At 37.3% G+C, this 18,289-nt stretch overlaps 1 protein-coding gene across 1 annotated transcript in view; it reads left to right on the top strand.

The window, feature by feature from the left end:
- The first annotated feature begins 8,663 nt into the window (after positions 1-8,663).
- LOC108678445 overlaps positions 8,664-18,289 on the top strand; it is an 11,310-nt gene continuing 1,684 nt past the window's right edge. The window contains exons 1-9 of the mRNA XM_018166866.2: positions 8,664-8,839; positions 12,493-12,561; positions 13,095-13,238; positions 13,494-13,568; positions 13,929-14,192; positions 14,830-14,875; positions 15,221-15,775; positions 16,047-16,139; positions 17,586-17,793. Of these exons, the coding sequence (XP_018022355.2) occupies positions 8,783-8,839; positions 12,493-12,561; positions 13,095-13,238; positions 13,494-13,568; positions 13,929-14,192; positions 14,830-14,875; positions 15,221-15,775; positions 16,047-16,139; positions 17,586-17,793 (1,511 nt within the window). The 5' untranslated portion in view covers positions 8,664-8,782. The remainder of the gene's footprint in view (positions 8,840-12,492; positions 12,562-13,094; positions 13,239-13,493; positions 13,569-13,928; positions 14,193-14,829; positions 14,876-15,220; positions 15,776-16,046; positions 16,140-17,585; positions 17,794-18,289) is intronic.

Genomic DNA, 18,289 nt, shown 5'->3' with positions numbered 1-18,289 from the left:
TTAATATATGTATGACATCGTTTGAAAAATCTATACGGAGAAAAGAGTCTCTTAATAGTAAGATAGTTAATTTAATATCAGTCTTACTATCCGTAGATTCATCATAAAAATAAAAAATGTTGAAATTCAAGAACTAAATATCTTCATGTTTGAAACTCAAAGAAAAATGAATTAAAAATGAATGACATGCAATTACAAACTCGAAAATGTATTCACAATATAATGATGAATAGTTAGTGAATAATGATAAGTAAATTTTTGTATAAAAGTTGAAAAGACGAAAACATTTTATTACTTAATTTTTTCAGTGAAAAAAAAATGTATGCGGTAACGTTTATGTGGCATAACGGACAAGTATACGTTCTGTATTTGTATAAATACACAAAATAAATTTTTTCGTACAGGAAATTTTGAATTTTGAAAAACAAAATTGAATAAATCATTGAAAAAAATTCGAGCAATTCTGCTTAGAGGAGGAGCAGAAGAAATAATATATATATAATTTATATAATTTCTATAATAAATACAATATACCATATATATAAATATATATAATATAGAAAGATGAATATATTATAAAACACCGAAAAAGAGCAAGACATACATGTATAATATATAATAAAATTAATTAATAAAATCAATTCTTTTTTTTTCTTGCTGGAATGGTGAGTGTGGGAGGCCTTTAAAAAAAAAATATATATATATAATATAGATATATAAACACATTATAAAACACCGAAAAAGAGCAGGAAGAAAAGAGTGCTAAGAGCAGATCAATAAGAGCAAGAGTTGCGATCGGAAAAAAACATCCCTCAAAAAATCGATCCCAATTTAAGGGAGCACCAAAAACCCCACAAAAAAATTACCCTAAAAAACTCAAGACCCGAATCTCCCTAAAAAATACTTGAAAAAACAACCGATTTTTTCGGCTGCTTTTTTCCTTATTTGCATGGACATTGTTTATTAAGTTAATATTATTGTTATATGTTTTTTATATACACGATGATTTTATGAACATATAAATTTTTTTAAAATATTTATTAAGCGAAAAAATTCGCATAAAAAGTGAGGATTTCTCTATCGGAAGAAAAATAAAACTATTTTATTAAAAATTCTTTGGGATTTCTAACAAATTTTTTCCAATTTTTAACGATTTTTAAAAAATTATTTCGAATTTTGTACAAACGAACTAGAATTATAGAATTTATTTTTAAAAATTAAGAATTATAAAATTTCTTTTTAAAAGTTCTTTCAAATTTTTAATAAAAGCAGTTTTATTTTTCGTTATTATAATTGGCAATTGTGAAATTCTTTATAACCATCAGAAAATATTATTTATAATAATAAATATAATGATTATTATTACTTTTTATAATAAATATAATTGATAAATATTATTTATCAATTTTCGATTTAAACTGAAAGCGAAATAATTTAATTAGACATTACAGAAAAGTTCAGGACGAACATGTGAACATGAACGCATTTAACATCACGGACATGTACACAATTTACGTACACGTGTACGCTTCGTGTACAAACCTTGATTGTTGGTATTGATTTACGTACATGATAATTTCAGCATTAATACACGTACAGGCGTAGACGCACACACGTACACGTGCATAAGCGCACACGTGAACACGTACACGTGCATACGCGCACACGTGAACACGTACACGTGCATACGCGTACACGTAAACACGTACACGTGCATACGCGCACACGTGAACACGTACACGTGCATAAGCGTACACGTAAAAGCGTACATGTTCGTACGCGTACATGTAAACACGTAGACCCTCACGCGTACACGTTAACTCGCCTATACGTACACGCACATAATTACACATCTACACGCCTACGTGTAGGTACGCGTTCGTATCTCACGTACACAAACTAAGAACTTTTTAATCTTACATTTTTTACTATTAAAATTCAACCAATATAATTAAAATATTTAATATTTACTACTAATTTAACTTTCCAATACTAACCGTGGCGCGGCAGAAGGCTAGTATTTAAAGAATATTACATTTTATTAAAAATTTTACCAATGTATTTAAAACATTCAATATAGCAATACAATTTCCAATATCAACCTTGGCGCGGTACACGCACACGTACACGTACACGTACACGTACACGTACACGTACACGTACACGTACACGTACACGTACACACAAGCGTGTACGTGTGTCGGCAATAGGCAAATCGGTGATCGATAAACTCGGCCTACGCATTTTTTTCCTTCTTTCTTTTTTTTTACTTTTTTTTTCTTTTTCCCCGGCAGCGTCTGCGCCTCCCGCCTGATTTTTTTTCCTCGTATGATTTTTTTGTTCGATTTCCTGAAAATCATCGCGATATTGTCATCAAGAATGAATAAAATCAATTTTTTCCTGTTTATCCAGATTTATTAGAGGCACTATATTTTCTCCTATTATTCCGCTTATATTTTTGTCTTCGTAGTAATTCGCAAATTTTCTGAAAAAATATCCGTTTCGAGTGAAGATAGCAAATAAATTTAGTACATAGAAATCCATATCATTCATCTAGTAATTCATATTAAAATGTATTTATAATTTGATGAATTTTGAGCAAGCAAAAGAAAGGCTTGAAATGCTACTTTTGTAGACCACAGAAATGCGGCAACAACAACAGTAACAATAATATTTTGATCAAGTAATAATTTTCTCGATATTTCCTGGGCTGGATGTAATGTTACCCCAGACGCAAAGATATTGCCTCTAAGCTCACCGAAGTTATCCTAAAAACCTCGCTAAGATTAATAAGATAAAAATCTCGCTAAGATTAATAAGATAAAAATCTCGCTAAGATTAATAAGATAAAAATCTCGCTAAGATTAATAAGATTAAAATCTCGGTATGAATAATGAGATTAAAATCTCGCTAAGATTAATAAGATTAAAATCTCGCTAAGATTAATAAGATAAAAATCTCGCTAAGATTAATAAGATTAAAATCTCGCTAAGATTAATCCATGTCTTCTGAAGACGTTTGAATCTTCAATTGACCCCAAACGTTTAAAGTTACCCTAGACCTCGCAGAGTTGTCCTAAACCCTAAAGAAATTCCTAAAACGACGTGAAGTTACCCTAGACGTCCCAGAGTTATCCTAGACGTTAAAGAATTACCCAAACATCACAAAGTTGCTCCAAATATCAACAAGTTACCCCAAATATCAAAAATTTACCCTGAATGTCAAAAAATTACCCCAGACATCAAAAAGTTACCCCAAAAGTACAAACGTTACCCCTACCCCCAAACATCAAAAAGTTACCCCAGACTTCAAAAAAATTACCATATAAATCATAAATGTATCAGAAAAATACAAAAAATACCCCAAACATCAAAAAGTTACCCCAAAAATACAAACGTTGCCCCAAATATAAAAAGTTACCTCAAAATAAAAAAAAAATTACCATATAAATCAAAAATGTATCAGAAAAATACAAACGTTACCCCAAAAATACGAACGTTACCCCAAATATAAAAATTTACCTCAAAAATAGCAAAAAAATTACCCCAGACGTCGGGAAGTTCCCCGCCCTGGGGAAGTCGGCGTGGGGTAAGCCAGGTAATTTAGCGCCGTCTTGGCTGGATTAGGCGCTAATCCAGCCAAGACGGCGCTAATCCAGCGCTAATCCGGCGCTGTCTGCTGCTGCTCACCGGCTTAGCGGCAACAGTTGCTCCCGGAAAAAATTGGAACAACTGAAAAAATCCGTTGGTTTACAGCAAAAATATTTCTTTACATGGAAATACAAATTCTAATATTAATTTATTTTGTTCGTATTGATATAGAAATTTAAAGTGTAATTTCTATATCATTTAATTGCTATTATTATCAATATCAATTATTATTTTAATATTAATTAAATGTCAATATATTATATTTTAAATGCGGCCGCTGGTGAATATGAATTCAAATTTCAATTTCCAAGTTTCTCTAAAATTTTAAATTTTGTTTCTCTGACTTAAATCCTGAATTAATCCTTAAATTTCCTACTTAACTCCTTAAATCCTCGTCATATGTCAACGCTTTAGATAATTTCGTAATTTATTCATAAATATTCATGAGTTATTCATCACTATTTATCATTTATTCATCATTATTCATTATTTATTCATGGGTATTCTCGATATATTCTTCAAAATTCATACTATATTATTCAGCATTCAGGATTTATGCATTGACATACATGATTTTTTATCCATATTAATGATTTATAATATATATATATATATACGTCTACCTGTATATTGCGACAGCAAGGCTATTATTTATTATATATTTATTATCTTATTATACATATATTTTATATTATTATGTATACATTATTCTTTGACGGGAAAAAATTAAAAAATCAATAAAATTCTTTTTAATCTATAAATCGAAAAAAAAATTTTTAGCGTCGCACAAAGCGAAGTTTTTTCCCTCTGGAATTCAGTGCGATTCCCAGCGCTTTGATCATTCCAATTATTCCGGAATGGGAATGAGGAGTTGGGCTTTGATTCCCAAGAAGTTTGGCGCGATTTGCGAGTGGGAATTGGGAGCTAAAATTTGGAACTGGGAATTGGGAGCTGAAATTTATAGTTTGGAGCTGAAATTTGCGAGTGGAAATTGGGAGCTAAAGTTTGGAATTGGGAATTGACAGCTAAAAAATTTGGAACTGGAATTGGGAGCTAAAATTTGGACCTGGGAATTGGGAGCTAAATTTTTCAACTGGGAATTGGGAATTAAAAACTGGGAATTTAAACTTGTATTAGAAATTTGGAAAGAGGAGTTAAAAATGGGGAGCTTGTAGTAAGGAGAAGGGGGAATTGACACGGAAAATGGGTGACATGGAAGCCCAATTTTCAAATGGGTGAAAAAAATAATACTCATACAAATCCACGGGTCACATTGTCCAAATTGTGCCCCGCTTTCTCACCCACAGCACGCAGCAGTGAGAGCGGCCGTAGCACTGATACGCCCTAACTGCGTCAGGATGACTAGAGCGGCCGTAGCACTGATACGCCCTAACTGCGTCAGGATGACCCACGCAAGAGCGGGAAGTGCGGCCATGTTTGGGACAAAGACGCACTCATTTCTCTCAGTGCGTGCTAATGCCTCATTGAGGTCGTTTTAATGAGAAGATGCCAGCTCATTGATATCGTTAATGAGGTCTTAATGGACATTGCCGCCCCACAACTCATTCAAGTTTCCCCATTAAAAAACCCATTAACATAATGCGAACTCCTTAGCAGGGGCGCCGCGCGCTGGGCTTTAATTGCTCATTGATTCGCATCGCTTGCTTAATGAGTTGAGAGAATGTTAAGTAGGAAGTGGGTTATATTAATGGATAATGAGTGACATATTCATTCATTGTAATTAATAGATAGTGTTTCACTTGCGTGCTGGTTAATATTTATTATTTATTAGTGAAATTAATGTAATAGAATTTTTAGTAATATATAAAAATAATTAACTATTAATAATTAGTATATAAATATCTAATAATTATTGATATATAATTAAATATTAATGATATATTGAATAAATAAATTAAATATATTGAATTCATTAGTTATATATTAATAATATCTATTTTGATTCTAAAAAATTATCTGTTAAATATGAATTGATTTCAATTAATTATTAAAAATATTAAAATGTTCACACATCCTTTAATGCCACCTGCACACTCAAATAAATTGCGATACTTTGTACAAATCACGAGGCACTATGTGGCTGCGTATGGGCCACCTGATGCTGTTATGTCCGGTCATAGGACGTCTCTATGTCACGTGTAGGAGATGGGTCAATATTTGGACAATATTACCATTATTTGTTTGAGTGTTGGTTTATATGTATACATAAGATGTATTATAAATCCACATAATACATAAGATGTATTATGCACACATAATACATCTTGTTATGTATGATTACAGATGTATTACAATTATGTAATACATCTTATATACATATACATAATACATATACATACATAATAATAATACATGAGATGTATCAAACATATACATATTATATGAGATGTATTATACGTATAAACAATACATGAGATGTATTATACATATACTTATAATACATGAGATGTTTTATACATATACATGATACATAAGATGTATTAAACATATACATAATACACAAGATGCATTATTTAAATTGTCGTGAAATCCGCCATACTAACTTCGTACGATGAATAAATATTTCGAAAATAAAATAAATAAGAATAAATAAATCAGGAGTTCTAAAGCGGCACAGTGAATGCCCTTCAATTTTGGGATGGGGAGGGAGGGGAGGCCTGGGATGGGGAGGGAGGGGAGGCCTGGGACTGTCTCTTATACACATCTAGATGTGTATAAGAGACAGGTATTGTGGCACTGTGGCCAGTATTGTGGCACTGAGGCCAGTATTGTGGCACTGTGGCCAGTATTGCGGCACCGCCTCCCCTATTGCCCCCCCTCTCGCCCCCCTCATTAAATAAGGCCGTGTTTAACGCCTGCAATTTAAGTAGCTGCCGAATTAATGCTGAGGCCGAGGAACAATGTCCCATTAACCCCCATTAGCGCTAATCAGGGGATCTGTGCCGACGATCTGGCCCGCCTTAACGGGCTTAAGGGGTTTAAGGGGTTGAGCCACTTAAGGGTTCAGCAGGACTGCAGTCAATGAGCTTGTAGTTAAGGGCTTTAAGGAGAGGCAGCACAGCCGAGGGGGATTAAGGGGATTGGGGAAGTGGATAGGGGATTTTTGGGGACTTTATTGGGGGATTTAAAGAGCATGGAAAGTATTTATAAATGAAACTTAAATAATTTAATATAATTATATAGTGGTATATATATAAAATAAAATTATTTCAATTATTTACATGATTTACTATATGATTTATATAACATTATATATACTTATATATAATTTAACACTTTTTTGCATAGAAATAAGATTAAACTTAAATTTCTTTAGCCAATACAAGATTGTTTAAACCCTAATAAGATATATATAGATAGTTTAAACCCTGATAAGATATATATAGATAGTTTAAACCCTAATAAGATATATATAGATAGTTTAAACCCTAATAAGATATATATAGATAGTTTAAACCCTAATAAGATATATATAGATAGTTTAAACCCTAATAAGATATATATAGATAGTTTAAACCCTAATAAGATATATATAGATAGTTTAAACCCTAATAAGATATATATAGATAGTTTAAACCCTAATAAGATATATATAGATAGTTTAAACCCTAATAAGATATATATAGATAGTTTAAACCCTAATAAGATATATATAGATAGTTTAAACCCTAATAAGATATATATAGATAGTTTAAACCCTAATAAGATATATATAGATAGTTTAAACCCTAATAAGATATATATAGATAGTTTAAACCCTAATAAGATATATATAGATAGTTTAAACCCTAATAAGATATATATAGATAGTTTAAACCCTAATAAGATATATATAGATAGTTTAAACCCTAATAAGATATATATAGATAGTTTAAACCCTAATAAGATATATATAGATAGTTTAAACCCTAATAAGATATATATAGATAGTTTAAACCCTNGGGGTAGGCCTATAGTATGCAGATGACCAGCACTGGCCGACGCTACAAGAAATCAATAGCGCTTCTCAGACTCCTTCTTATCCTGCGTCTTCCCCCTCCTCCCCAGCGTCTTTCAATTCCCCCCCTTTCCCCCAATGTCTTTGAATCCCCTCACTCCCCCATCCCCCCACTCGCTCTCTGTAGGCTTCTTCTTAATTCCTCCCACTTTGCCTACAGGCCTACAGGCCTACTGCCTCTCACGCACGCACACGCAAATTCAAACGCAAATACACCAACACGCTCGCGAAAAAAAAGGAGTCATAAACGGCAAGAAACGTGAAATACACGTACACACATACAAGTGAGCAACAGCGAACTACACGTACATAAATTCACAAGAACTTATACACCCACACTGAGAATGACACACTTACACGTATGCAAACATAGGAACTACCCGTACATATGTTTCATACCCCTTCATGTTTGTTTAATACATCTTCACATAAATATATTATTTGTTAAAAACACATAAATTGAATATAAACAATTAAAAAGCACACATATCCACACGTTTTTTTTTATTTGCTCCAGAATTGTCCTATTGTTGGTTATAAGATGTTTGACAGATTCTAATAAATCAGATTTGTTCGTAATGCTACAACAGAGATAAAGTTATCCAATTTCTGATTTTATAATGAACTCGTAATCATCGCATCGCAAATTTAAATTTAGTCAGAATTTTGTTATGAACACCTTGGAATTTACAAAAACTTTTAAATGCAAAATTGTGGTGTAAGCCTGATGTCGACATTTTAAGTCTTCAATGTTAACGCGATCATAACAAGAAAGTGGGAGGCACTTTAGGCGCTAGTACTACGCTGTCAGTCACAAATTATCATTCATCAATCATCAACTAGCATGAAAGGAATTAAATGTTCCAGTCGCGATTGCTCACATTTTCAGTATCAATTTTATAGATTCTTTCCAACGCTTGAATTAATTTCCGATGTAAATTTACTGTAGGAATTGTTACGTAAAACTGTTATCATTTTTGTCAAGACAAATGTCCAATTGGAATACTAGTAAGAGAATTGGGAGACATTAGACCAAATATTACCAAACTATTATAAAAATTGAAGAAGGCTGTCATAGTTCTGGCAAATTCACAAAATAGCCTATGGTCCAGTCATGGAAACTCCTGAACATCAAGCCAAATATCAGAAGCTGGCTGCAGAATACACAAAGGTAAAACTTCATTGTTGAAAAATTATATTAATTTTTGTCAATTTTGAGATTAAGCTAAAGTTAGTAAGTTTTTCATATAATTTTCAAGACTACCTATATCAAATAACATTTTATAGTGGCAAACTAAAACACTTTTAGTAGACATTTCAATCAGTATTACGGTATCACCTTCATTTATGAGATTGGAAATTCCCTTCTGCACTCTAAAACCTTGTGGCTTTAGCTCCTAGTCCTAGCCTCCTAGGTATCACATTTTGATGACTTTTTAATATCATGCCTTATGGCTTGATCTAGTAATGAATATATCTACCTTTCAACCTATTTAGCACATTTGGCAGAAGTTTCCTAAAAATTCATAGGTGAAAATGATCATTTCATAGGTCATTGAAAACAAAATTACAAATGAAAAGTAGATTGTTGTTCTTATCTTTTAGAAATATGAAAATGCCATATAAAGGGGTGACTAAAGCCAGATTCACTGGTGTTTTTGCCAATTCACATGTGGCTTTTGCCTAGGGTAAACGCGCTATATTCCGTCACATTAAGGACACATCGAGAAATGAAAAACTATAAAAAAATAACCGTATGCGTTACTCAAGTTCTGTTTGCTTTATGTGACTCTCAAAACACCGCACTACGTGTCAGCAACAACGAAACGTCACAAAATGTTGCCATATTTATTTAAAAGCCTTTAGAATGGAAACCTACCAAATCCCTATATTCCGTCACTGTGTGTGGCAATATTCGGCACGTGGTGAGGCATATTCTGTCCGCGCTTCAAATTCTACTGATACGTAATGCCATCATCCACGTGTTCGAATTCCGTTCACTGTGTGAGCTGTATTGGAATACAACACGCACATGGCTTTGAATTAGAACACTAATGAATATTGAACACTACTTAATTACGCTTTTAATTAACAATTATTAAGCTTTTATCTAAGCAAATTTTAATTTTTATACACAGCTTGGAACGATCTGTGTGTGTCCAATTCAAGTTGTGACAGAATTAGTTTTCATGTGTCTAAATCCATTTCTCAACTTAATCATCTATTAATTTATTTACCACTTGAAATCAGCGAATACAAGTATACTTAAAGGATTCCTAATATATTCACAGAAGTATTTAAAAGTCTCAAACCATAATATTCTTCCTATACAAACAGTTATTCACTCTGTGGTAGAGCAAGGTCAACTGTCAAATTTGACACATTTTTCGATGATCTCACTGGGTAGCGTGCATCGTCTCTCTTTGGATCTCAATATTTTCCCGCTAGATGGCCAAGACCTAGTGTTTTGGCAGTAGTTTAACACGCAAATGTATGACGTCACCATTTCAACCATCAACGAACGCATGGAACTAAGACAAAGCTTAATATAAAGGAAAAACTAAAGAGGTGACGGAATTACCCACGATGTCGGAATATACCGCGTTTACCCTAATTTTCCACTTTAGCCTTTTATGCTGCAACTTGAGATTTTCAGCCATTTTCAGAGTCACAAATCCCTGCTAGATGATTACTCCCATGTAATTGCCAACTAGAGCTTTCATTTTTAGGGTTAGATTCTAAATGTATAGAATTTTTTTATTAATTTGGAGCTGCACACTTTTATTCATAAGTACAGGAATTCCAATCCTTCGGCCTGTTCGATTATGCAATTTTGTTAGCTATTAGGTAAGGCTAAGAGTTATTTCATTTAGCAAGAAATGGAATCTCAAGGCTGACAATGAGATAAAATTGCCCATGCTTATAGTCAATTTTGTTCAGTTAATAACTTTTGCCTAATTATTTCCATGAAAATGAGAAAATGGCATACAGCAATCCCTTGATTAGCACGGTTTTGAATACTGCGGTTTTGATTAACGCAGAAAAAAAATTTGCGACCTACCCTTGATCTATGCGGTGCCAGTTTTGATTAGCGCGACTTTTTTTTCACAACGCATCATTTTCCCGCCTCTAGCCAGAGGTGTTACGTTCGTGCTTATTAGATCTTATGTTGTGTTTCTGTTACGACTTTTGGAAAAATTCGCCAAATGTTGTTACTTTATGAATTTCAGCCAATAATTCTTTAAATAAGGTGCTGTTCAGTAGGCACTCATGCTGACTACAGAGTTGGTTTAACCGCGCCTTGTCTCGTTCATAACTTGAATGATCGAGTTCGGCAACGTTCGCCAGTAAGTGCGCCATGCCGGTGCTCTAGCCCTGTGTGACGAATTCTTCACACAGAAAATAAAAGCTTCTACCGAGAGTAATTACATGTTTGGAGTCTAGCCGCGAGTGTGACGGTAGCGTCACATGTTGTGAACTCGTTCGAACGATGTTCGATGGAGTAGGCGCGCCGCTACTGCCAGTACAACACAAAGACTGCGCGTGATCTGAAAAGTAATTCAGATTGTTTTTTCACTTTCGAAACATAATCAGTGCGTAAAGGGCTAGTTACTCGTTAACCTTCAACTGGTCAAGATCGCTGCCATATCTACTGCTCACTTTTATCGAACTACATAATTTTCCTTTCCTTTGATATTTTTGAGGATTCATTATAATTATTCCCATATATTCTTAAGTTTAATTAGCGCGGTTTTGCTTAACACGGTAAAACTCGGGGATTTATTAACCGCGTTAATCAAGGGATTGCTGTATTTTTGCCCGCAATTTTGGAAAATTTCTCATAAGGTGAAATTTTACACAGGCAATTTTTGGGAAATTCTGCCCAAAATTTCAGATTGGTGGATTGTAATGAGCTACCGTATTATCCATGATACTGGCCTACTTACAGGACTGGAGAAGGATTTTGTTTAAATAAAACCTATTATGCTGGTGCTTAATGTCTTTCAAAATTTGGAATTTTGTACAGAATTTTCCAAAAATTACATACAAAAACAATCATTTTAAAGGTGATTTTTGGGAATTGTTGTCAAAAATATGTTCATTTATGTAAGAGAAATTAGGCAAGGGGAAGAAGGAAGAATGGAAGAGCATTTATGTTTCTTTCTTGGGTATCTTTTGCAAGAAGTATTTGAAATTTGGTAGTATTTTGCCTGGCATTTGGTTCTTTGAATTCTAGAAATGTTGATCCAGCTGTGGTCAAAAGTTCTTTGATCCACAGTTTTTTTTATAATTTAGAGAGGAATTATGAAGTTTCAGGGCTTTGGGATTTCAGTACCAATCTGGAATATTTAAAAGATTTTTCCTAAAATTATGGATAAAAACATTCATTTTATGGGCAATTTATAAAATATAAATGTGTCGTATTCATTCGCTTATACAAAAGTAATTAGGCAAAGTTCATATCAGTGAATGAAATTCTCCATGAACATGACATTCTTGTTTATTCTGGGGATTGCTTCTACCTGATTGTCCAGTTCTGTTTTAGTTAATCATATAAATTGATTGAAATTGGATGAAAAATATGTATTAGGTTATTACTTTGCCCTTTGCTTATAGCGCATTTTCTCATTTATGGAAAAATGAATTATTGTGCTTGCCATGTCCATCTGTCTGTCTGTCTGTCCATCCGTCCGTCCATCTGTCCATGACTTCATGTTTTCGTCAACAAGAAAATGCGCCCTCAGTACTCACTGCAGCGAGTACTGAGTTATGTTTTTTTATAACCTGCATCCTAGCCCATCATTAAAAAAACATGTGTTGCAGGTGCGGGCGCAGAACCAGGTCCTCAAGAAAGCCATCCTTGAGGAGCAGGAGAAAAACTCCAAGCATGCGGTCAGTGTTTGTATATAAATGGGATCCTCCAATTTCATTATACTGCATGTTGTTTACTTCTCATTTGTATATGAGATCCTTCATTTTCAGTACCTATAAAAAAATAGACAACTGCATGTTGTCTATTTCTTAATTGTACTAAATGAGATCCTCAAATTTCATTTTACTGTACATAGGTAGTTTACTTCTTATTTAAGAAGTGGAAGCAAAGTAATACTGGTATGAGGTAAAGATTGATAACTGTTTTTTTTCATATGCAAATATTTTAGTGCATTGATTATTGAAATTAGTCTTTGATTGGTATTCTCTATGTAGGTACCGGTATATATAATTGAAGGATTAATGATTTAATTGAGTATGTTGAAGAGCTGTCAAGATTGACAACTGTTTTTTTCATATGCAAATATTTTGCTGCATTGATTGTTGAAATTAGGCTTTCATTGCTATTATCTATACATTATATATAGGTATACTTGAATGATTGATAATTGAATTGAATACATTGAAGTGTTGTCATGAGACGTGCATTGCAGGAGGTGGTGCAGGCGCTGCGTCGGGCGGAGCAGGAGAACGACTCCCTGACCTTCCGCAACCAGCAGCTCTCCTGCAGACTTGCCCTCCTGCAGGACGACCTGCAGCTGCAGCAGGTGGGGCTGTGGGACCTGCAGCTGCAGCAGGTGGGGCTGTAGGACCTGCAGCTGCAGCAGGTGGGGCTGTAGGACCTGCAGCTGCAGCAGGTGCTGACCCTAAAGGCAGCACCATTTTTGTAAGAAAATTTTTCAAAAAAATATTGAAAAGAAATAACTTGTCTTCTCCTCCCGTATTTTCTTTCAAATCCAAGTTAATATTAATTTATTATAATTATATTTGACAATATAGTTTATGTATTTATATATAATAATTATATAAATTAATTAATTGAATTTTGGCAGGGTAAAGGGAAGAGGCGGGGAGCTGTGGCCAAGGGAGCAGAAGCCGACATTGCGTTACTCATGCAAGAGTTACAGGTAACTGGGGTTACCTGTGCTGGTAACTGGGGTTACCCGTGCTGGGTAACAGGGGTTACCCGTGCTGGGTAACAGGGGATACCCGTGCTGGGTAAAAGGGATTACCCATGTTGGGTAACAGGGATAACCCATGTTGGGTAACAGGGATTACCCATGTTGGCAATGGGGATTACCCATGCTGGGTAATGGCCATGAGTTGCCAAATTCTTGCTTTGATTATAATGTTTATTATTAAATAAATATGATTTATTAATTATTATTATTATATTAATTATTAATATTTGACTGTTAACAATGCTTTCTTTGTATCATTAAAATAAATGTGTATTAGTTAAGAAAAATAATTATTATAATTTACAGGCCAAAATATCCGAGAACGCCGCCCTCCACGCCCGGGTTCTCGAGCTGGAGGATATGGCAACACTGCCAGGGACCGTTGACAGTCTGGCAACACATGATAATATGTCAACAAAGTCACAAAATTCAACAGAGCAATCCTCTGTGTCAACAAAGTCAACAGCAACGTCAACAGAACTGGCAACTCTTCAACAGGAGAACCTGGGACTACAGGAGCGTCTGACACGCTGCCTTCAGGAGCTAGCCGCCCTCAGGAGACGTCACCAGGTGCCCTCACTTACCCTCACTTACCCTCACTTGCCCTCACCTGCCCTCACCTGCCCTCACCTGCCCTCACCTGCCCTCACCTGCCCTCACTTACCCTCACTTGCCCTCACTTACCCTCACCTGCCCTCACCTGCCCTCACTTGCCCTCACTTACCCTCACCTGCCCTCACCTACCCTCACTTGCCCTCACTTACCCTCACCTACCCTCACTTGCCCTCACTTGCCCTCACTTGCCCTCACCTGCCCTCACTTGCCCTCACTTACCCTCACCTGCCCTCACCTACCCTCACTTGCCCTCACTTACCCTCACTTGCCCTCACTTGCCCTCACTTGCCCTCACCTGCCCTCACTTGCCCTCACTTACCCTCACCTACCCTCACCTGCCCTCACTTGCCCTCACTTACCCTCACCTGCCCTCACTTACCCTCACTTACCCTCATCTGCCCTCACCTGCTTTTTGGTAATTTTAGTAGGTATATTTTGAAGTGTATTAATTAATTTAGTAATTTAATTAATTCAATAATTTAAGGTATTTAGTATTTTCATGTACGGTTTTGGAAGCTCGTGGTCGTTTATCCCCATTTTATTTAGATTTTTTCCTCTAAGCCAATTTGTAAAATTATAAATTTGTGTGCAGGATGAAAGGATGGAAGGAGGAGCCTCTGCCCTCAACCTCTCACACGGTAACTTTTCATAATATGAGTTGAGGATAGTGAATCATTATACAGCATCTATACATAAAATACATGAGAGGGTGATTGTGTTACTATATACTAATTATAATTATAATAATATAGGGAATTTAGGCGTTTTTAAGCAGCAATAAATGATAGTGAGTCATTATACAGCATCTATCTATACACGAGTGGTTGATTGTGTTACTATATACAAATAATGATTGTAATAATACATGGAATTATGGTGTTTTTAGGCATATAATTTAAATTTTATTTTTTTAAATTTAGGCTTTTAGGCAAATTATTATTAATAATAAATAATTATTTATCAATATTTATACTGTCTTGCAGACAAGGCAGAGGACTCTGCGTCTACCTCCTCATCTTCCTCCTACCTGTCCTTAGCTCCTGGCCACGATGCCCTTAGTCCTAAGGGCTGTCCCACCGCCCTTGATTTCAGAGAGAACATCCTTGGGGCTTTTGATTTAAAGGGCAACCCTCCGACAACCCTTGATTTAAAGGGCAATCCTCTGACAACCCTTGATTTAAAGGCGACAACCCTTGATTCAAAGGACAACCCTCTGACAACCCTTGATTTAAAAGGCAACCCTCCGACAACCCTTGATTTAAAGGGCAACCCTCCAACAACCCTTGATTTAAAGGGCAACCCTCCAACAACCCTTGATTTAAAAGCGACAACCCTTGATTTAAAGGGCAATCTCCCTGCTACATTTGACTCCTTAGACGCAGCAACAGACCTTGATTCTAAGGACACCTTAGCAAGCCTTAGTAAGGACTTCTGTGAGAAGTTCTCGGCCTTTATCAAGGCGTTCTGTGAGGCTCAGCTCCACCAAGTCCTTGATGACGACATCAAGGCTAAGGAGAACATCGCTAAGGCGCAGCAAGGTTAGCCTTAATAAAGTTTCTTTAGTTCCATTTAAGGGGCTCAATGCCCTCAGTTTTTTATTCAGGAATCCCACCCCTTGGTATAAAAATAATTTTTTTCTTATATATTTTGATTAGCGCTATGAAATCGTTCAGTATAAAATCCCCATTTTGAAGGATGTTAATGTATCTACTCGTATTGATATACATATATTAATATACGAATAAATTAATATGAGAATTTTGTGAAAATGAATAGAATAAAGATGTATATTAATTGCAATATTTGCAGGGGCTGCGTACTGGGAGCGGCTGGGGCTGCTGCTGGGGGAGGTCTTCTGTCGTCTGGACCTGCCGCCCCACCTCCCCTCGACCCCCCTAGCAGGTGCCGATGTGTGGGGAATTGCAGGGGAATACCCCCATAGGGGCTGGTAGGTCTGGGTGGCGTATAGGCCTTACCTTATGACCTTATGATGAGTTCGGGACTTCCTAGTCCAAGGTCACGCTGAGGCGCCGCCTTTGTTGTCCTCCGTCTCCAAGTCATCGTCGGATGTAACGTTGGACGTGTTCCGTCTATTTGCCCTCCTTTGGGCCAGCTGATGCAAGATGCTGTTGCTTGTCACTTGCTGATGGTAGTTACCCATTACTGGACAATCCGGGATCTTCTTCAGAAACTTATCCAGTTGTCTCTTGAATGTTGCAAGGGTAAACTCCCCTCCTCTCAGCGCTTTTGGCAAGGCATTAAAGAGCCTCGGTCCTACCACGGACAGTGATCACTCACGAAGAGTCTGTACTCTGGCCGCGGCTCGGTTATTAAATGGGGGAATCCTGCACAGTCTCCCCCTTCTTTCGTTGTAATATGTCGTTATTTTGGAGGTCTCACTCTCAAAGTTGGGAGCCAGTCCGTTTATTATCTTCCAAGTGTACAGTATGATATACCTTTCCCTTCTTCTCTCCAGTGAGTACAGTCCCAGGTGTTTCAGTCTTCCCCAGTAGTTCAGGTTCAGCTCCCTCATGCCGCTGATCCAGTACGTGAAGGTACGCTGCACTGCCTCCAGTTTCCGCACCGCACCCCCCTTGAGGGGCGACCAAAGCAGGCAGCAATACTCAAGATTGGGGAGCACGAGGGCTCTGAAGAGTGTAATCATTGTTGCTGCTTCTCTCGTTCGAAATGTCCGCCATATCCATCCCATCCATTGCCGGCTGCGCGCGACTATTTCCTCGATATGGGCATCGAACGTGGCTTCAGTACTCATCAACACTCCGAGATCTCGAACTAGTTGCCTCTCCTCAATTTCTGTGCCATCTGATGCTAAGTAGCGATGTGGCATCCCGATCTCTGTGCGGTCTCTGTATCTCATTACTTCGAACTTGGTGCCGTTGAACTGCATATTGTTCAGTAGGGCCCAATCGTAGATTGACGATAGGTCATCTTGTAACCTCTCGCAGTCCAGGCCATCTGTGATCTTCATCAGCACTCTTGTATCGTCCGCAAATGACGATGTAGATGCGTGGGTGAGTTCTGAGTCAATATCGGCAATGTGGATGAGGAAGAGGATCGGTCCCATAGTGGATTCAGCTATTTGTTTATTTAATCGCTTGCGTTTTCTCATAAGGATTCGTCTGTCTCTCTGATTGCTGCGGACTTTAGGCCCTGTTTTTCTCGGGGTATGGGTGTCTCACCTGTTTCTTTAGGTGTCTCACACATACCTGTGCTAGTTATATCAATAATCACCCTCCCCCTCCTGATACCCTCCCTCCCTCCTCCTGACACCCTCCCCCCTCCTCCTGACACCCTCCCTCCCCCCTCCTGACACCCTCCCTCCCCCAGGCACCATGAGCAGCACGACGTCAGCCACGGTGGCAGGGCTACGGCTGCTGTCAGCTCTTCGTGCTGACGCTGACCTGCAGGCAGCGCTGCGTGCAGTGCAGTCAGCCTGGTCAGCCACTCTGCCCTACCTGTCAGCCATGTCAGCCAACGCCAGCCGCTCACACAGCCAGCTCACCCTCACCCGCCTCCTGACACTCCTTGCTGACAGGTGCGTGTGATGACGGCTGACACTACAGCCGTATGCTGACTGACACTACAGCCGTATGCTGACTGACACTACAGCCAAACGCTGACTGACACTACAGCCGTGCAGTGACTGACACTACAGCCATACGCTGACTGACACTACAGCCATACGCTGACTGACACTACAGCCATACACTGACTGACACTACAGCCGTACACTGACTGACACTACAGCCGTACACTGACTGACACTACAGCCGTACAGTGACTGACACTACAGCCGTACGCTGACTGACACTACAGCCATACACTGACTGACACTACAGCCGTATGCTGACTGACACTACAGCCGTACAGTGACTGACACTACAGCTGTACAGTGACTGACACTACAGCCGTATGCTAACTGACACTACAGCCATACAGTGACTGACACTACAGCCGTACAGTGACTGACACTACAGCCATACAGTGACTGACACTACAGCCGTACGCTGACTGACACTACAGCCGTACGC

The sequence above is a fragment of the Hyalella azteca genome, unplaced genomic scaffold (genome assembly GCF_000764305.2).
Source record: "Hyalella azteca isolate HAZT.00-mixed unplaced genomic scaffold, Hazt_2.0.2 contig11240, whole genome shotgun sequence".
Taxonomy (NCBI): Eukaryota; Metazoa; Arthropoda; class Malacostraca; order Amphipoda; family Hyalellidae; genus Hyalella; species Hyalella azteca.
This window is presented reverse-complemented; position numbering and strand designations above follow the sequence as displayed.